The sequence below is a fragment of the Dermacentor silvarum genome, chromosome 10, assembly GCF_013339745.2.
Source record: "Dermacentor silvarum isolate Dsil-2018 chromosome 10, BIME_Dsil_1.4, whole genome shotgun sequence".
In the NCBI taxonomy this organism is placed as follows: Eukaryota; Metazoa; Arthropoda; class Arachnida; order Ixodida; family Ixodidae; genus Dermacentor; species Dermacentor silvarum.
This window is the reverse complement of record NC_051163.1, coordinates 68,011,906-68,035,033: the sequence shown is the minus strand read 5'-3', so window position 1 is coordinate 68,035,033 and position 23,128 is coordinate 68,011,906. Positions and strand designations below refer to the sequence as shown.

The 23,128-nt window shown below is 45.8% G+C and overlaps 1 protein-coding gene across 8 annotated transcripts in view; it reads left to right on the top strand.

Moving 5' to 3' along the window:
* The window catches only part of LOC119465963 (axotactin-like), a 213,231-nt gene that overhangs the window by 169,602 nt on the left and 20,501 nt on the right, over nt 1-23,128 (top strand). For 4 of the 8 annotated variants that reach the window (XM_049656830.1, XM_049656829.1, XM_037726445.2 and 1 more), the window contains 9 exons: nt 431-504; nt 564-661; nt 792-939; nt 4,159-4,331; nt 5,878-5,986; nt 8,438-8,623; nt 9,363-9,560; nt 20,126-20,214; nt 21,400-21,477. In XM_049656830.1, coding sequence (XP_049512787.1) covers nt 431-504; nt 564-661; nt 792-939; nt 4,159-4,331; nt 5,878-5,986; nt 8,438-8,623; nt 9,363-9,560; nt 20,126-20,214; nt 21,400-21,477 — 1,153 coding nt within the window. The remainder of the gene's footprint in view (nt 1-430; nt 505-563; nt 662-791; nt 940-4,158; nt 4,332-5,877; nt 5,987-8,437; nt 8,624-9,362; nt 9,561-20,125; nt 20,215-21,399; nt 21,478-23,128) is intronic. The other 4 variants (XM_049656832.1, XM_049656833.1, XM_049656834.1 and 1 more) reach the window with 2 other exon arrangements.

Below are 23,128 nucleotides of genomic sequence, written 5' to 3'. Positions count from 1 at the left end.
GGTTTTCATGCAGTGATGTAATTCGATATTTAAGCATAGACTCTGTCTGGCCATTTAATGGAATTACTTTTTTTGAAACAGTTAACGAATGATTTCACATGCCATAGTGCAATTAAGAAAATGTATGCCAAGCACTTCGAGGTTCGAGTGAACCATATGGGCTACTAATGCACGAGTGAAATCTTAAAATTTATGGAGAAGTATCGCCTTGTCTTGTGTCTCCAACCGGTCAGAAAATAGCGCGCCAACTTTCTCATCTCAACGCTTTCCAAGCGTGAAAAATGTGACCAACCTACCTGACAACTCGGAATGACTGTCAGCGATTCTTAGCAGGGAATTTCTTTATTTCAATCACTGTCCTTATGCTATCCCATTTCTTTGGTGATTCATGTGTATCACTTCCCTCCTTTCTGTCTCTCCCTTACTGCAGCCAACACTACGTCCTCGTGGCTGTCACACCGGAAGGGGCACTACAGATTCAAGAGAACCACGCGTCGGCAAAAGGTAGACCCTTTTTATTGTGCATGACCCGCATTTCAGTCATTGACCTTGTTTTTTACAAGCCTTTCGTACAGTGTTCGGAAAGCAGATGGGAAACTTCGCGGACGGCTTCAGGCACTGGCTGCTCTACCGACGCGTGGAAAATGACGCCCGAGTTGTGGTTAGTTCCTGTACTTTTGTTTTCTTCTTTTTTTTTCTGTGCGAAAATTTAAGCTGAGCTATAGAACACAAGTGCGGCACATGTTACGATGCCTTTGTCGGTGAGACACTGCTGTTTTCTTGTCGGTCAGGTTGACGGCAAGGAGTACGTCCTGACCAGCACTACCCCAGACACTTCGGGACCCACGGTAGACATCAGCTCCAGCCTTGTCATCGTAGGTGGAACCAAGCGCGACCCAAGATTCGGCGACTACGGCGACTTCCAAGGATGCGTCTCTAGTAAGTGATTGTCCGTTTACCATTCCTCGTATGTCGGTGGGTATGGTGCTCTCACTGAAAATTTATGTGCGGGATTTGTCGCAAGGCATAGTGTCAAAAGGCGGCGGTTAAACTATTGCACTCTCCGGAACGAAAAGAATGGAGGGACGAGAGACCCATCCCGCGTGCGTTTACGTGTGGTTAGACTACAATCCGGCCATAAGGTCCACGCCTGATCGATCGTGGACCAGGCCATGAGACGGCAGGTGACGTGAGCATGAGCACTCATAAGTTTAATAAAAAAGAAATCACGCGACAGAATACGAGGCACGCCCTAGTGAGTGACTCAGGATTAATTTTGATATGCTGGCCGGCGTTTGTTCACGCACATTTAAATCTAAGTACAGGAGTGAGTGTTTTCAATTTCGTCCCCATCGAAATGTGGCCGCTGCGAGTGAGAACGAACCCATCACCTCGTTCTCAGCAGAGCAGCGCCATAGAGCTGCCGCGGTATAGGTGGCCCTGAGCTCAATGGCAGACAATAAGGAAGGCCAAACAACTGCTGCGCAGCACGGTTCCTATTCGGTGATGGTACATTCCGTTTTCTATTCTTATGCGCATTGCCAAGTGGCCAATTCTAGGTATAATGGTGGCGTGGCGGCGTGCGAGCCAATGACGAAGGGTTTGAAAAGAACGATGAATGAAATTGTTGCGGATTCGAGTGTGGTTGTAATGCGATTGTTCAGCTATAGCTTTCCGGCTCTGCAATCACTTCCGGCGCATACAATGGGCCTTTGAGATTAATGTCAGTTAGAAGGTATCGCGTCGCTGTGGCGTGGATTAAATTTGTACACCACATGGACATAAATTTCGAAGCAATACTGTTTTTCGGAGCGCAGAAGGGAATAAGACTCTGCGAACATGCATACTCGTATAATCACTGTGCATTGTGCCATTTATAACGCAATATTTTGTTGAAAATGAGTTTGCAAAGTGGCAAAGCCATTTGAAGTCATTATTTTAGGCAAATACATGCTCTTTGCTCATTATTGCAAGCATGCTGGGTGAACCACCATGCTTGCAGCTCCCGTATAGACACCAGCAATATAGTTCCCTCTAGTAATTTTTGTGGGAAGTTTTATGGTTATAACCACGGTGTAAAAAAGGAAGGTGATCCGACGGCGGTGCGAGGCACGGCCACTTAGTGTGACTCTACGCACGCCACTGCCGCAAGGGGCAGCACCTGTTCTGGGGGCCACTTTTTCGCTCGTTTGCTGGCGCTTTTATGAGCACGCGCGGCAGAAGTGCTTTATTTCGATGAATATATGTCGTTCGCCTGCTTAGAACGACTCTACTTGGTTGGAGGAACGTCCCTTATATTTCTGCCGGCATTCCGATTGACTCCGATGCGGCGAGCAGCGGTAAGCGCGCCATCTGCTCAAGCAGACGACGCGTCTCTCTCGTGTTCGAAATGACGGTATTTTGACTGTAAGTGGCATGAAACCTTGTACCTTCTCAGGATTTAGCATCTAAATAACGAAAAATTGCATATCTTTGGTTATGGGTGTTTAAATGCTGACGGAGGTCATAAATTATCCACTGTTGTGCCGCTTCTCCAAGGCCTCCTGGACACGTGCTGCCCCTAGCGGCGGCGCTCACTTCCGGTCACAGGAAGTGGCCGCTCTCTCGCCCCAGCGCGGGCGCGCCGTCGGAACACCTATCTTCTTACACCGTGGTTATAACTATACAGTTTCATACAAAAATTACTAGAGGGAAATATACAGTTTCATACAAAAATTACTAGAGAGAACTCTATTGCTGGTGTCTATATGGGAGCTGCAAGCATGGTGGTTCACCCAGCATGGGAATGGTGGGCAGTACATGGATTTGCGTAGACTTCGTCTTTCTGGCTTTAAAATGGCTTCGTGACTTTGTAAAGTGATCTTTTTTAAGAAAGCACTGTGTTGTAAATAATTAAATAAGCGTTATTAAAATTGTCCCACCGCAGGATTCGAAACCAGGACCTCTTGTGCAGAAGCCTGACATTGAAACAATTACACCAGGGGCCCATGGACAAGCGGAACTCCTGACTGCAATTAGAAGCGATTATGCATGCTCGCTGGGCAGGCCGCGTAATGCGTAGGATGGATAACCGGTGGACCATTAGTGTTACAGAATGGATAGCAAGAGAAGGGAAGCGCAGTCGAGGATGGCAGAAAACAAGGTGGGGCTGATGAAGGTAGGAAATTTGCAGGCGCAAGATGGAATCAGCTAGTGCAAGACAGGGGTAATTGGAGATCGCAGGGAGAGGCCTTCGTCCTCCAGTGGACATAAATATAGGCTGATGATGATGATGTTGCGTGCTTGCAGAATCCTATTACCGTCTACATTAAAAAACGTATAAAATGCTTTGAAATTTATGTCAGTTTAGGCCCAGATGAAGCATGAATCCCCAAGCATGAAGATCAGACAAATCCATGTGTACTACCCATAATTTCCATGGTGGTTGAACGATCGCAGCGCCAGATTTCCCTCTAGTAATTATTGTATGAAATTCTATGGTTATAACTACAGTTGTACCATGCCCCGCTGATCAGAGAGAAAGGTTTGCCACTTTAGACTGTCTGATGTCAATGTATCTTAAGCCTTTTCAATAGGCTTACTTGTAGCTCAACTCGTCCAGCTCTACTGCTGGCATGTTGACTCGCGTAACAAGGCAGTGACGCCCACGAAACGTCTGAAGCCCCAAGGAACTCGCGACGCTATGTACCGGTGGGGTACAGGGTTACAGTATTAAAAGTTGTCACCCCAACACTTTGACATTTTCCTGGGAGGGAGTTTTTCGACAAGCAGTTCATTTTATTGTAATTAGTCGTAAATTAGCATAGAGCTGCAATCTGCCGGCCTGTGAGATACAGTCTGTGACAGGGATGTGTGCTGTCTCAGAATTTCGTGCGCCCATTTCCATTTCTTTGTTTGTATCGCTTTAATATCCCCCCTCCCCCATTTCTCAACGTGCAAGCTAGCGAACTGAAATTTTTCCTTATTAATCTCCCTGCTATTCCCATGTTCTCTCCGTCTGTCTGTCCTCATTTTATGTGCGCTGTTGTCTGCAGAAATTCGCTGGTCTCGTAAAACATTGGTCAATTCTCTCAACGGGTTTGCAGTTATGGCTGAGCCGACGAGGCTGACTGCACCATGCCTATTATTGCTTTTTTGCGTTTCTTTTTTGCACTGTAGACGTGGTTGTCGAGTTGCGGACGCTCAACATTCGTCCACTGGAGACTTACTTCGGCTACCAAAAGGGGGCGCTGGAGAAAGTCAAAGTTTACGGCACCTTGCGGGAAGGAAGATGCGCTGAGTTCGCGGCCATCATAGGAGACAAAACTGAGGCCATCTTCAAGCCGCCAGCGGTAACTGTTCCTTTTTTCTTCAAGAGAGTGATTCGCAAATTGTGAGGAATTCTGCGCCATTTGTGGGTTTTTGCTGTACTCACCAACGTTTTGTGGCAATCAAGGGAATGCTACGGAGGCGAAGTGCACTGGTGGCAGCGCTCCCAAAAACAGTCCCGCGGACCCATTTGCTTTTAAGTGCGAATCACTTTAGGGCCCCTGGGCTGTCGTCGGCGTCCGTCGCGATCAGGCTCCAAAACAAGTGCTCAAAACAGGATCAAAATACGTGAAGAATTGATAAAAACCGGTTCATAATAAACTAACATGATTCAGAATAATTTAAAAGGCAGGCATTATCAAGCATTAAGCACATTAATTAACAGAAATTCAAGATCGCTTATCCAAAGTAAGACATAAAGTACGACAAATTTGAATTTCATTATTTTCTATTTAGTCTTCCGAGTCCTGGTAAGCACTCAACCGTCACAAATACACCAAGCTACACCAAGCACCATTCAGTATGTGCGGTGGGAAACTGAAACTCTGGCGAAATTGAAAGCGCTGTCAATATGGGCAGAAGCACATGGGCAGGAGCTCTGCTCCTGCTTTCTCTTCATTACCGCGGAAAATTGTTCAGGAGTATAGAAAAAAATTGCCATTAGGTGGTCATGTTCTGTATCGAACACTCTCTTCTGGATTTATTTTCTTTCTGAATCTTTTGTGGATCTACAATGTTCCTGACATAAGCATACCCAGCGCATATGGTTTAGAGGATGGCAGTTCAGAAAGCAATAATGACGCTTATTGCTGGGACAGAAATTCTCTTTGAAAACTATTATATTCTGCACACTTCAAGTGAATAGCTTTTCCCGAAAGGACAAAGGCAGCATAGGGAGCTGTGCTTTCTGTGAATCTGTGGCCAAATTTATGTTGGTTCACAAATGTAGGCACTTGGTACAGTGGTGCACGATCATTGGCACAGATATAATTGTGATACCTTGTCGCAAAGCTAGTGCCTGCACTTAAGCAGCTCCGTCTGAAACACATACAACACAGAGTATGAGAAATCCTCTGCTTTTTGCACTGTGAGCAATCGGCGTACATCATAACGATAGTAATATTCTCAATGTCTCGTATTCCACCAATAGTCGCGATCACGGAGGTCTCTCGCGCACCGGCCATTGCGTTGTTTAGCTAAAAGATAATTTCCGTGTCCTTTTCACTCACGGAAGGTGTTCTTTGATGATAAATATAATTTGCAGCGTGCTGCAGTAATACTTTATTTGGTTAGCATTATTATTTTTGCCTTCTCAGTGAGACAATCACCGTAATTTGCAACTGCATCATGTTGTGCTAAAGGAAGTAGGTTGTGCGGGTTGCTGCCAAGAGAAATGATGGCAAGAAGGCATTTCAGGACGCATTCTGTATGGCTACATACTGAAATTTACACCAAAGCGAATTAGGTCAGCCTTTTGCGATAGTAATAATTTACACGTGCAGTTTTAACGCTCAGTGAATGCGTGCCCTGAATGTACGGGAATGCAAGTTCACGAGTCCTTGTCCTCAGGTCAGCGTACCGGAGTGGCACAAGACAAACCCCGTCCTGGTTCCTTACAAGCACAACTCCTTTCATCCGCAAGCAACCAAGCTCCTCTACGCCAAGGCAACCAGCACGCGTAAGTGGACTCCACAAAAAGTGCCTTCTGTTTCTACAACGAGCTAGCTGAGATGTTGCATGTGAGAAAGATGGATGTTGGAAGTCTCGTGCGTTCAGGAACCTTCCTTCACTCAACACTCCACCTTGTCTGAAGCAGTGCGACGGCAGTGCCGCCTTTCGGCAGAAGTGGTCTCTGCGCTTCGTTGACACTTTACGTCAATTGTTGATAAGCATAGCGTATTCTTCACCCGAGGATGAAGAATACGCTGGGCTCAACTCGGTGGAGTTGAGCCCAGCAACAGGGCTGATTTTTTCAAAGCATTGGGGTTTAGCGACAGTGGAGGCAAAATAGACTTTAAGTGGGTAGAAATAATCAAACAGAGGTTATCTGATTAGTGGTTAAAATCAAGGCAGGAGTGAAATTTCACCCTCCACAAAGTACTAAATATGTTAATAGTCACAGCTAGGTGACGTGTGTCACTGCCTGATTTAAGGGGTTCAGCCTCATTCATCAATGGAAGGGAGTCCAGGATTGTTTGACAATACGGCGCAGTTCCTGTCAAGGAGTGATCGTTAAGCACATTGCTTGGGGGCTGAAATTACAGATGCTTCAACACGCTATCGGGGTCAGAAGTTTATGGGGCATGAGATGCGAGAAAAAGCTCGATATTTCTGCACCCTGGGTAATCGGTATTCTCAGCTTGTACTAGTAATTTCACAGACATATTCTTTTTCACCAGATTATCATTGTTATCCAGTTATGTCCTGGTGCAGGACATGCGTACCGATACAAAATCTCCTTATACTGGTTGCCGATTCTATAGCGAAGAAGTCATGTCGAATCAGATTGCTTGCACCACGCAAGCAGTGTTGTGCGTTCTCGAATGTGCACTAGCACCAGTGATTACTCAGTAACATACAGGGCCCGTCACTTTAGGGTGAACACCTGATTAGTATTCAAGAGCCTATAGCAGTTGATGCTCAGCGCAAAATAAAGAGAACGATTATTTCCTTTATCAGTATCATCATCAGGTGTCGTATTTGGCACATTTGCCCCGTGAAGTAGAAGGCATGTTGAAGTTATACCAGCCTGAATACTAATGAGGCATTTCCTTTTACACTGGACGACTGTGTACCTTGATGCATAAATAGCCTATGTTATAGAGTTCCTACTTCAATTACAAGAGGTAGCTCTGGCGCTGCTATCGTTCAGCCATCATGGGAATGATGCTTAGGACATGGATTTGTCTAACGTTCGTGCTTGTGCCTTCAGACGTTCTTGTGGCTTTGCTTACTGTGCTTTATCCGCTTTTATGGGCCTAAATTTCTAAGTAATCTCACTTTTATAAATGCAGATAGCACTCAGACTCTGTGCTCATACATAAAAACTGCAAGTTGTGGCTTTTATAACGCTATATTTACCCGAAATCATCAATTTGCAGTCAAACACCTTGTGAAGCCATAAGGTCAAAGCTTTGGCAAATCCGTGTACTAACCATCGAAATTCCCACTCTGGCTGATGAACCGCCATGCTTGGAGCTCCCGTGGACACCAGCGCCACAGTTCTCTCTAGTAATTTTGTACGAAACTCTATGACCTGTGGGCTTGACTCGTGAGTTAAGATTCGAGAACTGACGATGGTTCTCGCCGCTGTCATCGTTTGAGTGTTGCCCGTCTTTCTTGCGACAAGTTCACCCGATAAAAAGTTATATTCTTACTTTTTATGACCAGCGCGCCCAAAGGTATACTGTGGATTCTTAACTCAGTTTGTGACTGTCTGGCTCTTCGCCATCAGTACATCATAATATGCGCGACTTGCATAGTGCTTGTAGCTTTTTATTGGATAGAGGCACAAACTGTTAGGAAAGTCAACTTTTCTTTGGTAGTTGCTTAACTCAGAATTTGTCACTGTCTGGCTCTTCGCCGTCAATACATCATAGCATGTGTGACTTGCATAACGTATTTGGCTTTTTACTGTCCAGAGGCATACAGTGTTAGGAAAGGCAACATTTCTGTAGAACCCAAGATTCGTAAATCATCGATGCTGACCGTACGTGCTGCATAATCCCCGGAACCTCAAGGGCCGGCTAATACTGATATGACTAAAAACAGAGGCTCATCTCGCAACAGCCACTGCCAGGATAGAGGAGGAGACGAGCGCTCACGCCCCCTACAAAGCGTGCTTAATCACGTGACTTTCAACATCGAGCGCGTGAGAAGACGTCGCGCACTGAGCCACCATCCTTCTCGGCTGACCCTCGCACACTTTCCCTCACACTCACAGCATATGGCGCGCGTGTTGCGGTAGGACGTTACCGCACTACTTTATGCGGAACATCACGGCGACGGTGCAAGTTCGCCTGGAGTGTCCATATAATTGCTATCGTAATTGAAGCTTCCGAAGTTTGATTCCCAAAAACTATTGTACATACATCTGATCACGCTGTCTTCACCATCGGCGTCTTCGCAGGAGTGGCGGTCATCATGGGTGTCGTGCTCATCGTGGTGCTGATTGGGGTGTTCCTCTACGCCTGGCGACTGCAGAAGCGTCATAAGCACCAGAAGTTGCGCGAGGACCTCACTTACTTCCGGCAGGGATCGACTTACAATCCGGCACGACCGACTCCCAGGCGCAAGGTCAACTCACCCGCTAAAGGTCAGTCGACTTTAGGTAAAGAACAGAAAACCCAACATGTGTGGTTCTCTGCTCTTTGTCCTAGTTGAGTTAAAATGACTTCATAAAACGTTAACAACCTTGCCCAAGAACAAGTAATACTTACGTAAAGCATAAAGGGATCACTTAGGAATTGTGGCAGCAGGTGCAGGAGAGCGGGCGAGTATCGGTGTTTGCTTCTAAGTAATAACACACATCTGTTGTTTTCTTACATCACTATCGGAAAACCTTGTTTTACCTGTGCGCTTTCCCCCCAAAAAAAAGAAAATCTGTACGCACATTGTTTGCATGCTTTCGGCTGTTATCTCCGTACAATATGCTAAACTGTTTAATCAAAAGGTGGTGCTGCTCACATTTCCTGCCTAAATGAGCCACCCTGATACTATTGTAGGCATCTTTTGCTATTTGTAATAACTGAGGTCTAAAGCTGCGAAGACGTGAAAAAAACATACGGAAACACCATGCATTGACAGTGTTTGCAGCTTTGGATAATCTCATTCAGTGAACAAGATACTTCCTGTCGCAGGTACTATGTCTTGGTATCTGAAACAAAGGTAATTTTTAATAGGCATGTAGTATATAGACGGCAGCAGCCATGAAAATGCCTGGGGCTTCTTTGAGTTGTTCTCGTTTTCTCGTTTTCACTTACTCTTTCAACCTGTTGTGCTTTCTTTCATGTCGATGACATTTTATTTATTTCTCTCCTTTACCTTGGTTCTAGCTGTCAGCTTCAGCCGAGTGAACAGTGATTATCAGCCGGTGCCTCAGACAAACAAAGAAGTGCTTTCGTCGACGCCTCGCAAGTCGCTGGACTTGGTGATACCAAAATCTGTGCCGCTGGCCAATGCGACACCGCCAAAGCCCATCCTGAACAACCGAAACTCGACCCCAGCAGTGTCGCCCATCGTCAATGGCCTAGGTAGCTATCTCGCCAGATTTTTCCAATATTCAGGTCACTCAGCAGGTAATCACAAAGCTTAGACTCGAGGGGTTTTTGGCACTGGACGCTAGGAGTACAGTAAACCATAAATTTTTACAAGCCACCAGATCTGGGAAGAAGGTGAATATATCTACAGCCCCACAACGCAGCCATGTATTTGAATTTCTAGCCTCTACAATATGGTATATGCGAACAACTTTGTGATGTATGGTTTTACTGCTTATACTGTTCCAGGCTGCTTGGAAATTCAACTTTCCCCGAGATCCCGCTATCCCTAAGTTTTTGTGCTGGACCATACGTGCTATCAGACTAGAATACACTGCACACACAAGGTTTCTTAGATTTTCTTGAATAATTCACATCACCTGAAATTCTTTGCAGCAGCATAAAACGGTAGAATATACATGGTGTAGTGTTGTGTTACTGAAAATTTGAAATATTCTCAAATTTTGACTAGTGCCTCATCATGTGCTGCTTTTGTGATAAGTAAACCACCCGCCGGTATAGCTTATGGCTGAGGGGTTATGCTTGAGTGTGCGATATCGTGGCCAAGCTTCAGGCCTTGGTGACTGCATTATGACAGAAGCAGACCGGACACACGCTTTTTCGTTTAGATTTAAGTGCGCGTTAAAGAACAGGCTGCTCAAAAATACAATGTGAGATGGTATTTGCGCTAGAAGATGGGACAAAGGAAATGATTACAGGACAGACGAAGCCCTCGTGTGTTGTGTGCCCCCTTTCTTTATCCGCGTCTTCTAGCGAAAAAGCCATTTCGCAATGTGTAACCAACTCGCCAAAATTGCCACTTTGGCTGGTCAAAATAATCGGGAGACTACACTGTCTTTCAGCCATAAGAATCAAGGAATCAGTCTATCAATCAATGAAAACATCAATTAATCAATCAAAATAACAAAACCTAATTTTCTGATTTCAAGCTTCAGCGCACCATCGAAATCACTGATGCCAGTAGAGTAACAGAATATGTAGTCTATACTTGACAACCTGACAGTGATAGGACAATTAATATAACGCATGTCCAGTAATATTGACCTGGTACCTGTGTCGAAGACTGAATACGTTGGTTTCCAAGTATGCGGATGGCAGTTCGTCGAAAAGGTGTGGCCTGTCGAACTGAGGTCATTCCTTTTTTCTTTATTGATGAACTTCCTTTTACATTTAAAAGACAACAGCATCACAAATACGTTGCAAAAAATATCACAACATAGCATTATGATTAAAAAGGCTGGGAAGGTATCACGAGGAAGTAGCCTAACGATTCACAGTAGCATTGCATTAGCGCTCTCATGTATGCGGGTAACGGGGACATCGTATTAATTTTTCGTGCTCAGCCATGGCGCTTCATGACATCACCTTCAATGCCATTAATAATTATTTCTTGTTTAATCAGCACATAATATAGGCTGAGGACCAAGCAGCAAGGCATTACAAAAGGCGCTTTATAAAACAATCTAAATAAAAAGTGCCAGTACTAAATTTATTATTATTGCGATAGCAATCATATGGACACTTCAGGCACATTTCTGCCGTCGCCGTCAGGTTCCGTAGGAAGTCCAAGGGTGATAATATCGTCGCCATGCGCCCTACGCTGTACGTGCGAGTGAAAGCGTGCGAGGGGAACCGGCGATCGCGGCTACATCTCGCCCCGCGCGAAAGGCAGGAAAGCGGGCAGGAAAGCGGGCAGGAAGCCTACTGTCTTCCATCACGCGCATTTCAAAGCATCGGGGGGCAGCATTCTAATCCGACTGGAACTGCGTATGTGACGGCTTCGCAGGGGCGTAGCCAAGGGGGGGGTTGGGGGGGTTCAAACCCCCCCCCCCCGAAATTTTTTCCGCACCCCCCCCCCCCCCGCCCCACTTACCCACCCTTTGTTTTCGTCGTTTCGCGTTGACATAATTCAAGGAACCGGTGCTACTATCACAATTTCATTCCTGGGCGCTTCCGTTTGGGTTGGTAATTTACAGCGAATCATTTCTGCATATGGAAAAAAACTGTCACTGTGTCTGTCAAGGCTTTGACACTCTCTGAGGCTTTGGGCGAGCATGTGGCGGCCGCATTCTGAAGCAACAAATGCGGCAGCCGCATTTTAGATGAAGGTGAAAATGCTCGAGGCCCGTTTACTTAGATTTAGGTGCACGTTAAAGACCCTAGGGGGTCCAAATTTCCGGTATACATTTCCGCCGCTTCCCTTCAGGTGCCGGTTAGGCCGCGCTCGCGCAGGATCTTAGGCTACGTTCACACTTGGTCTCGGAGCTGTCGGAAGCGGCAAAATCTTGCTAAAATCCACCCGTCTAGCGGCAAAACAGGCAGTAAAACAAGCGGCGAGCCAAATCGGTCACGGACCGATTTTTTCGCTATGGCGAAGCGTAAACGCGTCGGAAAGTCGTTCTGCTCGACCGGAAGCTAGACTAGCATGTAAACAACCGGTACTAAAAACATGGCACCAAAAGTGTAGGCTGCAATGCTGATCGACGCGATCAAGAACCACCCCTTGCTCTACGACAAGAGTGGTACTAAAACGTACTGCCAGCAATACTCGCGATAGTATTCAATGTCGCGCGACCGGAGGTGCGGCAACGAAGCCTTGGCGTGGCCCAACTTCTCGCGATTTTGCAAAGCCAGGCAAACCCACCACCACCGTTTCCGAGGTGTCCGCGTCTTCCGTTTATTCATTTTCCATTTCTAGAAAACAAGTAGGTAGAAGTATAAAAGCCATTTCTTCTTCCACTTCCATGGCAGACAATAGTTGGGCAGATTCCTTGTTGGCGCTCCATAATTCGTGCACGTGCACGGTATGTTGCAGAAGTCGCGGGGTGCTTTTCTCGTTGCGACGATAGATTGGGAGCGTAGGTCTCAAGTAGGACGCGCAGGCTTCGGCGAGCCCCAACACAAGGGCCAGCCCGGGTTTTAGCTTTGGTGTTCCAGTTGCCGCTTTGGTGTCCTGGAGGCGCCGACAATAATACGAAATGATGAAATGTTATTACAACTTGTAAATAAAAGCTATTAAAGAAATATAATCACGCCTAGGCACCAACCTGTGACTCAGCGCTACCGCGCGCGTGTGAGGCGAATCACGGAGCACTAACGAGGAATTTACCGAAGGTCGCAAATGACACGCGAAGTTGCGCAAAATGATCACTTTTGATGACGGGTGGGTCAATGAATTAACATACCGCTCGAAATAATGCGATAATGAGCGCCACCACGCCGACAAATGTACGCAGACTAGATGGATGTGGACGAAAGCGGCAGCGGCGGTAGCAAAACAAATGTGAACAACTTGGACATGCGCGGAAAAGATTTTACGGCCGCTTTGGCCTTTCCGCCCGCATTGCCGCTTTCCAAGTGGGAACGTAGCCAGTCTGCGCGCGAAACGTCTCTTGTATGCGATTGCGCCCCTACGGAAGGCTGGTTGTTACTGTTGTGTTGTTGAATCCCAAACCAGCAATTACGCAAAGCTGGTAGTTGCTGTTGTGTTGTGGAATCCCAAACCAGCAATGTACACATGAAGGGGTTGATGCCAGCAGTGAAATTCCACCGACTCGCAACAGAATACACGAAACAGACAGCCGACAAGCATGGATTACTGCTGTGCGCAGTACAGCGTAAGTAAACTCTTGTTGCAGGCGCTGACAGTTCTCGTCAGAGTTCACGCGTCCTGAGAAATTGATTATGTGCACTAGGCACTGAACAAGACCGGAGTTCATTCCTGCATCACTAGTACACCAACCAGTCGAGATTCTGTGAGGTACGAGGCCGCTTCCTGTTCGCACCGGCGTAAGTGAAGCAGAAATGAGTTGCACGCACTACTTAAAATGCGTACACATGCCATATCTATGCTGTGCGGTGAAATATTCTGTACAATTCTGAATCTGTTGACGTAAAGGCAAATTACGGCTGCACCCTCGCACACAGCGGAAGACACGGCGGCCCATGCACTTGCCGCTGGAAATGCAACCCTCTCGTATGAGGAAGCAGGGCGATGAAAGCTTCGAAAAAAAAAAAAAGAAAAGCCTTCCCCGTTTTTGCGCGTACTTAAGTTTTCTAGCGCAAGGACGCAGCGAACAAGCTATTGCTATGGGAGTAGGTATAGCCTGGTCACGCATGCATTTTCACGTGTATAGCCGGCCTTGACTTGTGAAATTAACGCACTTCGCCCCGACGAGGACGACGCCATCTACGCTTAACGAAGATTAACAATTAATGATGGCTTCTCCGATCGGGCGGGTCGTCTCAATGATGCGTTTTCGAAGACTGGTCCATTCACTGGCGCGATGAGAGACCGTTGCTCCAAACGCCCACTGTACCTGTCGTACTTACTGCATTTTACTGAGCTTGCTTGTCCCATGTCCGTGATATACATGTATAGAGTCTGCTTAACCTACCGATATTTATTATCGATCACGGCACGTAGAGGAAAACAGACGCTTGCCCCCCCCCCCCCCCCCCGGTCGGGCCGGTGAACCCCCCCCGAAAAAAATTTCTGGCTACGCCCCTGCGGCTTCGCGTGGTTGCGCGGCCGTATCTTGAGAGTGATCTGCGTTGGGGGCAGAGTCTAGGTGCGTGGGCGGCTGGTAGCTTTGTGCGTGATGTGTGTTCTCAGCTCTCAGTTTATGTTGAAGCGATAGACAACATGAAGGTCACTTCGCTGCCGCTTCCGCGTTTCCCCACGCCAGCGTTTTGACAGCGAGTGTCTGCGGTCATCAAGTGTGATGTGTTCTTGTTTGCTATGGGCGCTGACTCCATGCTTGTGAATTTAGTTAGCATGCGAATGTTTACATGTTGATACAGCCGGTAAAAGTACTATCCTTACTTCGTATGGCTCTCTGCTAATTTGCTATTGCTGTTGATGCTTCGCCTTTCGGGTGAAACTCGACTTTCTCATTTGAGCACATCATGTTGATAAGGATATTCGAAAATGAAGCGCTATGTATGAAAGCACAGCAGCTCAAGTACATTCGGGAGCAATGTGGTGTAGTGGCGTGACTATCGCCTCCAGTGCCAGTGAAGAAGACGGCTCACCTGCAGGTAGCACGAGAAAAAGAACACGCTAGCGTTCTTGACCTGAGTGGCTGTGCTGTCCGCCGCTCCTGAGATCCCGCGGCACCATGGCTGGCCGGTCTAAATAAACCGTGGCCACGGCAGCTAGGTCTTCGCGCCGCCTCCTACAAATTGGTGACCCAGATGACCGAGCACAGCCATGCCAGCATCAACGCACCGACTCTACAAAGGCGAGAGCAATGTGGCCTTATGCGGTTCGGCAAACGTCTCGTGATGGTAGGGTGTCCTAGAGTTCTATATCGACATGCCGGACATCTGATTCATCCAGCTGGACAGCCACTTCCGTAACTACAACATTCCAGGGTCCAGCTGCGTTCCTGGCTCCGGATGCCGCCCCCGGCCCCGACTTCTACCAGGACTTACGGGCAGCCATCCTTGCTCATTACGCCATCTTGAGCTCTCAGTCACAACAGCTTCTCTCCATTTCAGCCGTCACGTCATTTCACGTATTGTTGTCCTTCATCTCCTGCGTCCTCCCGGGGCATTCGTCAGCATGTGCCGGCCCCTGCTTCAAACCTCTGCTTAGTTCATGAGCCTCCTCCCCTTCTCAAAGGTCGCTGTGCAACAACTCTTTCCAATGTATTCACTGTGCCCAACTCGAGCACTTTCCGCTACCCTACGGCCCGTCGCCCTTCTTGCTTGGACGTTCCCGCAAGCTATCTGCTTTCTGTTTGGGAGGACCTCCTTCATCACCGATTCACAGGCTCTCCCACCGGCTCCGCTAGGTGCAAATTTCACTCTCGCAGGCACTACGTCAACAACTTTAGTGACCAACACTTTCGCTATTTCCACGCAAGTCGTGAGCTACCATATAGTCCTCTTTCGGAGCCCCGACTTCTACAGGCCCAGGCATCTACGAGAACCTGTGGCAGGTTGTGATTTCGCACTACAGCATCACTGTGGCTGCGCCTCGTTCACAACCTAGGCTGCCGGTGCTACCTGGTACATCTCTCCCTAATTGCGGAACCCGACACTACAACGACTGCCACTGTCCCTACCAATGACACTACCAACGCCACTGCCACCGTTGCACGCCGTTCGACGACACCGTCTTTAGCATTGTTCCTATCAATGACCTGAACTCTCAGCATGCACCACAAAATGGCCAATATGCCTCAACTTGTGCTTGCTGAGTTTCAACATACAAGAAAACACGTGCCTTTTGCACATATTTCAATCATGTGTCGCACTAGGAGGGGGACCCTGTAGCGGTGCGACTATTGCCTCCAGAACTGGTAAAGAAGGTGGCTCATGTGCAGGTAGCACGAGGAAAAGAACACGCTAGCGCTCTCGACCTGAGCGGCCCCGGTGTCCGCTGCTTCCGAGATCATGCGTCACCATGGCTGGCCGGTTTAAATAAACCGTGGCCACGGCGGCTAAAGCTTCGCGCCGCCTCCCACAATGGTATTGGCAGATGCGATAGGTTATCTTGTGATGTCATGAGCAGAAAGGTGTGTTTTCTTTTTTTTTAATTAGTACTATCCTTGGCACAACATGGACTCAGGGGGTGGTAATGTATGGCATTTGTTAATGACTCTTACTCAGGAAGGCAGATCCTGCGTGTAAGGATCGGCTAAATCGATGCGTTAAGGCAAAGCATCCCAGTGCGGCAGCAAAGTCTACAAACTCAAGGCCGCCCGACGCTGAATTTGTTTTATGATTTTATTAAATATGAAAGGCTGAATCACAGCCGTGTTATAGCGTCCAACACGTCGCAAGGGGGATGTTCATCCAGCTGCGCTTTAACACAAGCATTCCTGCTTAAAGTATAGCAAAGAGAGCCGTTTTTGCATTATTTTACTTAACCAAGCTCACTAAGCAAGCTTACGCGATCACGTACTTGCCTTTCAGCATTGTTACTGGATACAGTAACTTCCATGTGAAAAAGAAGATATGTTTCACCTCACTTTCGTAGGAATCGGTAGAACACGAAAGTGAAACGTGTCTTCACAGAACCTGTTGCATGTTTATTGTACGTGAAGAATAAAGTTGCAAGTGGCCATCGGTGCACTGCAACCACTGCACAGGGATCCTCGACAATGGCCGCATAAGTGAAAGTGGTCGAACTACTCGCGGACGGGAAACATCCCCCGGAGACACTGCATTGCACGCGCAGGAGCAGCATGCAAATCCGCCATAAAACACAGGGGTTCGCAAACCATACAAGCAAAACCAAACGGGTAGCAAATCGCTTTTGAACTCACGGACACTGCTGCAGCGAAAGGCGCATGATTTGTGGGTCGGTGAACGTGTCTTCAGTCAACGGTTTCCTGTTGGCGAGTGGCGTCCTGCTCCCATGTACTTCGGCGATGGTACGAGCATTTTGATCTGGCTCCGTAGTGTCTTAGGCAGCCAATTGCGTTGCGATGCGCTCAGCTTCATGAATGTGAGTGGCAGAGTTTGCAGCATGCGCTGCGAATGCGAAAAGGCGTTCTGCTTCACGCTGGCATGTCTCTCACCAGACCAAAGCAAGCGAGATTCGCCCGTTGACGTCGTTGCCTTTCTGTGCCGCTTAGCGCAGACGTATTTTTAGTTGGTGCCGTCACAAGCGAAGCAGTAAGCGGCGTGTAAGCAGTGCTGATGCATGTCGAAGCTGCACTCCGCAGGCGACAAGGCGTCACAGGCTAATCCGAACTGCGTCGTCACCTCAGCAGAAGGCCTACACCGCCTATGCCAAGCTACACCGTGTTAGCGCTTCCGCTGCACTGAGACTACCGAAGCGCTCGCTATCGGTGCTCATTAGTGTCATGATGCAGTACTTCACTCCACCGCTCCTAGACGGCGCTGCCATCCCTGTCCATATTTCAGTCATTAGAGCATATTTTACACGTTCGCACCAACGTCACATCCGTTACAGAAAGTTGATGGTGGACCCCGGCGTAAAACACTTTCATGTATAAAAGAAAAAAAACACGTTATTGTGTGTTCTAGCTTCTATTGACAAATTATGAATTACTGTAAGTACAACGTACACATGAGGCATGTTCGTGAATTCTCGAATTAGGAAAACACAAACTGAATTTACGAAGAAATTTATTTCAGATTATTTTACCCCCGAGTCATTGCACTGCGTCTGGTGGTTCTGTCGCCAAAGCGAAAGGTCCCTGGAACAGTTCTAGGGAGTTCTAGCGAACCCCAGCACTCGTCTAAGCAATCATATACGTTATTTAAATAATCAAATTTGGCCGATAATTTTCATTTCGTGAATAAAAAGGAGTTTAATACAGCTGATTCTATGGAGTGCAGAGATTGTGGGAGTAGCAGCTTCATTTCTTTCTTTATTTTTTGACGCCAACAACTGTTAGCAGAGGCATGTGGGCGGGCGTCTTCTCATAATGGAACGTATTACGCGGTCCTACTCAAATCTTTAAATTTTTTGTATGTGTCGCTTTTGGTAGGTACATTTTCTCTATGCTGCAATTTTCAATTCGCCATACTTTCTTATAAAACAGACACACCGTAACTTAAGCATGAAGAAGCTAGATAATGACATGATAGCGTCACGTTGAATTGACGTTGCAGTATCAAGCACTGTTGAAAATGTGAGTTCAGAATGAAAGAGTTTATTGGGCAAACGTCTGCCCAGAAAGACAGGAAACACTGAACTTACAATAATAGCGGCCAGCACGCTCGTTAGTCGTCGACCTTAATGTCTCTGGATATGCTCGCATTCCTTGCTAAGTAGCTACATCTTACTTCTCCGTCACGCCTCCTTCCTTTCGCAGCCAGTGTTGTCCACTCAGTTGTAGTCCTTATGTTGCAGTTGGTGCATGTGTACTGTTATCCTTCTTTGCCTTGTCTCTCGTTATACAAATATTTTCTTTTTTTTAACGATGGACCAGTACCCATTCGCCAAGTTTGCTACTATTATCATCCACCATGTTCTTCCTACCTATTATGCGCAGAGCAGCGCAGTTCACAATTTCGGGTAGTGCACAGCCATTTCTAAATTGCGATAGATATCGCGGAGCAAATAAAAAATAATAAAAAAGGAAACGTTGACCGGTAAAAGCGCAGTATTGTGTTAAACCAATTCTGGGATTTTACGTGTCAAAATCATGTTCTGTTTATGAGGCACGCCGTAGTGACTAACTCCGAGTTAATTTAGACCGCTTGGGGTTCTATAACGTGCCCCTAAATCTAAGCAATCAAGCGTTTTTGTACTTCGCCCCCATCGAAATGCAGTCACTATCGCTTGGAAACACATTAACACATGCACCGACAGAAATGCACTAATGTAAATGTTATTTACACATTGTCTTTGGATGCCTGTATTACTTGGGAAGGCTATGAGCACTTTAGTAGGGTGCAGTTGAGATTCCGGACATTGCCATGGGTCCAATGAAACTACCATGAAGCTACCAAGGTAACCCTCTACATCAGCAGTTAGAATTAAATCGTGGGGTTTAACATTTCGAAGCTGCACAGTGGGGTATGAGAGGAGGACGCCGGATTTAATTGGACCACCAAAGTTGGTGGTCCTGTGGGACAATTGGACAATTGTGGTGGACAGTTGGTGGTCCAATTGGTGGTCCCTAGTTGGACCACCAACTAGGGGCACGAGTGTTTTGCATTTCACCACCATCGAAATGAGGCCGCGCCACTGCTGGGAATGGAACCCGTTACCTCGTGCTCACCAGCAGTACGCCATAATCACTTATTCACCATTGGGGATTATGTTACAGGTTCCCCAGAAATAAAAAAAAAGTTTCTCATTCGTAGAAAAAAATAAGTTTATTGTTTATGTAGCATTACACAAAAGTGTGCTGTGTTCTATTTATCAACTATGATGCATTTTCTTTTTAAATATCGATCGAACGCACCTACAGGTTTTGAGTCCCCGCGTAAAAATTCACTCAAATCTTCGTACAACTCCAGGAACCTGCCCATTTGGGCTCGGCAAAGATAAATTGGAAACATGCGATCAGTATATGTTTGCGCAGTAGCATAGCGATAAGGTTCTGTACTGAATACATCGCTATCCGATTGGTGCTTAAAGATTGAGAATGAATTCATGGGGTATGAGCAAGAACCACAGATAGAGGCTCGACTTGCAACTCATGAAAATTTCTTTTATGTTCTCTTCTGCCCTTTCTGGCACATATTTACAAGCTTCGAACTTCCAAATTTGTACCAAATTTGGACCATATGGTAGTATACGTGCCATGCGGTGCATGCGGTACATATTTGGAAGTACTATAAATTCTGAATATAATAAATATTTGGCGCATTTCTGTACTATATGATACACGAGGTTTGTATTTGAATGTTTTGAGCTTCAAATATGTACCAGCTTTCTAAATCGACATTCACATTCTGATATGCTAAAATCGGCTGGGAATGCTAACATGCCGTGCGAAAGTCCAAATCTAATTGCGGTGCATATAATTCAAAGAAATTTAAAGTTATAGAACCAACATTACGGATGTGTGAAGATTTTTTTGCATTTCTCTCTCTTTATTTAGGTCAGCATAAGTCAAGGCGACCCATATCCACTGCTTCCCAAGAACTTGAATGGGATCCTGCAGCCGATCACGATATTCTGGGTTCTTCGGTAAGTCACGGCTTGGCAGATCCACAGAATGGATGTACTCGTAGATTCAAAATCAAGTCAAATGAAGTCTTTGCGAATCATAATTAATCGCAGGAAAATGTTTTAAAGGGAGTGCCGCAAAACTCCTCTTCGAGTTGTCTGAGGGGTCCACAGATTATTAAAAAAATAGTGTCAAATGAATATTCGCTTATATAACGGAAGTACGAAACAGATGCATGATATATCATTGGAAAATAGATTATGTTAAGATGTACGGGTCGTGACACACAGCAATGAAAGAACAACTGAAACTCCAAGTCAGTACTTAGTACTTTGGAAAACAAAGCAGGCAAGAAAAAGTTAATAGGAAGCGAAGAAGGAATTTATGTATACGGCATTGTGAAGATACCACCGTTTCAGAAGCCATTCACTGTGACAGGGCGCTCATCAATCCATTGGACAAGATTACTTCGGTTAAAGCACCACTCTTGCGATAATCTGGCACACTGTAGTCATCGCGTGGTGTATGCAGGTAGGACAAAAAGAAAGGAAATACTAGATTCCTGACAAAGCAGAGTTTCATTAACTGATTGCTCAAGTTTGTTGTTGAGCTTTTGTATTATGAGGCCTTCTGTTCAGGCTGTAATATTTAACTGACAAAACTGGTCAAGCGCTTATAGTTATTTCAGCACTAAATAATTTACTTTAATAAACTCAAACTCGGTTCACTTGCCAAGGAACATATGCTAAAATATATTTGAAAGTATCAATGAAATAAAGGGATGTGTAAATTCAGCACGGTAATACCATGGTCCCAAAATGAAACTTAAATATTTTAGTTATATAATCAACATGTTCGCAGCCATGTACGCCAGAGAATAGACAGCTGATGTCACGTGCATTATTCACGACGTGCATATTTCAATATAATTCATAAGCTCAGCACTCTTAGTACAACACTTTTAGCACTCGTGGTGGTGGTTCTTCCATGTGGTTGTCGCCGCTTAATGTGGTCAGATGTACTGTCTTTTGTGATGCGTGCCCTTTTCCCACCTTTGCATGTTTATTTTTTTTTATCTGTGCCAACCGTCTTGTAAAACAGAGATTGAAATTCTCCCACTCAAATCACGCGATCCGGCCGTTAGTTCCTCGCTATTACATGAGGTGGCGCCACCGACTTGAAGCGCACGTGTTTCTTCTTTGAAGGAACTGAGTGCCATGGATCTTGGAGATGACGAAGACTTTCCCGAGACGCCCAGGAAGGCGAGCAATGCAGAGCCGATGGTAAAGAAGCGCCCTCTGTATTACGCGCCAATTGCGTCTACGAGTGAAGTCACCATCAACAGTTTTTAGGCGACTGTGCCTTCTTAAAGTTAGCACTGGCAGTCAGTCATTCCACGCGAAGATATTTCTCCATTATTTTCTTTTTTCGTCGAGACCAGGGCGCAGAAACTGAGTTTAGACGAGTAAAAATGTATCCCTTAGGCAGAGTCAACTTTCGGGCTTTTCAACAATGCTACTCAAAGATGGCTTTGTAGAAAATTTTGAAATCAAGAAAAGTATTTCTCATAGTCGTCAGTTGAGGGAACATTTATACAAGAAAGACAAGCTATGCTCTGATAATGAGGAAAAGGAAAACTTAGTTTGTTCGCTCATAGTTCACCTTAAAAAGAAGCATTTTAAGCGGACATAGAAAAAAAGTGTGTGCTCACAAAACTTTCACTGACCTAATGTAACCGTAGACTGAAGAGTTGTGACATGTCATGCAAACTATGCGAGTGGCTCATCATAATAAGCTATGGCCGCATATTCTATTAATGATTTCATATTGTTCAAGGGACAGAACAATCAGATCAGAAGTTAAATGCCAAGCATATTTAGATTCCGGCTGTTGAATGCTCATGATGGCTGCAATGGCCAACAGGATGAGTTTATCTTTTCTCTTTCTTTGTGCACACAAGAATTTCTTTCTTAGTCTTTACTGTATGTTTCTGCGCCCTGAATCCCAGTATTGACGGCGAACAAACTTTTCATCCGTGACCGCTCCACCACCGTAATCATTTATGAAGTCTGAATGCCGAGTTCTCTTCATGTGACAGATAAGAGTTGTGACTGCTTTCAGGAATCACAGTAGTGTAAGTCATGGTAAGCACTACACAACCGTGCTGCGCAGGGCCACATACACAATATAACCTATTTATTACAAATCCCTCATCTATCAGAGACCGTCTAATTAACAAACATAAATCGACAAGCTAGAAACAATAGACTCATGATGTCGCGCCGTATAAAGGTGTAAGAATCGGTGAGGCACAACAGTGAATTTGGCCCTACTGAGTTCTTACGCAAAGCAAATGGATTAAAACTGTGCCAGTGATTTTACTTATAGAGCCGTTATGTCAGCAAAGCATTATGCTTGTTTAACTGTTTGTGACACGGCACTGCTAGAGCTCATATGTAAGTTTGCCTAAAACGAAAGTATAGCAGCAAAAATGTTGGTTTTGTTCTGTAATCAAAAATGAAGTCTGTCAATGATCATGTGTTGACAGTGCGAGTAGCTCTTTGCTTAAGTTCCATTATTCGTTGATTTGAATAGAAAATTAGTGCAATCATTCGAGTGCAAAATTCCACGTTGCCGAGTGGCTGGCCTGCAAATTGATCTTATCCCGCGTCTTTCACGGTGACGTTAAAGTTAAACATTTCTTTGAAAATTTCCCTTTTTTTTCAAAATATTGTGTTCTGTATGAAGTGTCCAAAATTGTAATTCTGATCGTTGAGAATAGTTTGCATATTTCTCAAAGGTCTACACTGGCACAGCGGCAAATGATTGAAAGCCAGGTACGCTCTTTCTGGGATGCAAGCGTTCAATGGGCATCATATATTTTTATTCTCCATTCCAAGTTTCCTATCCTCTGTGATACGGAGCGCGTTCTAT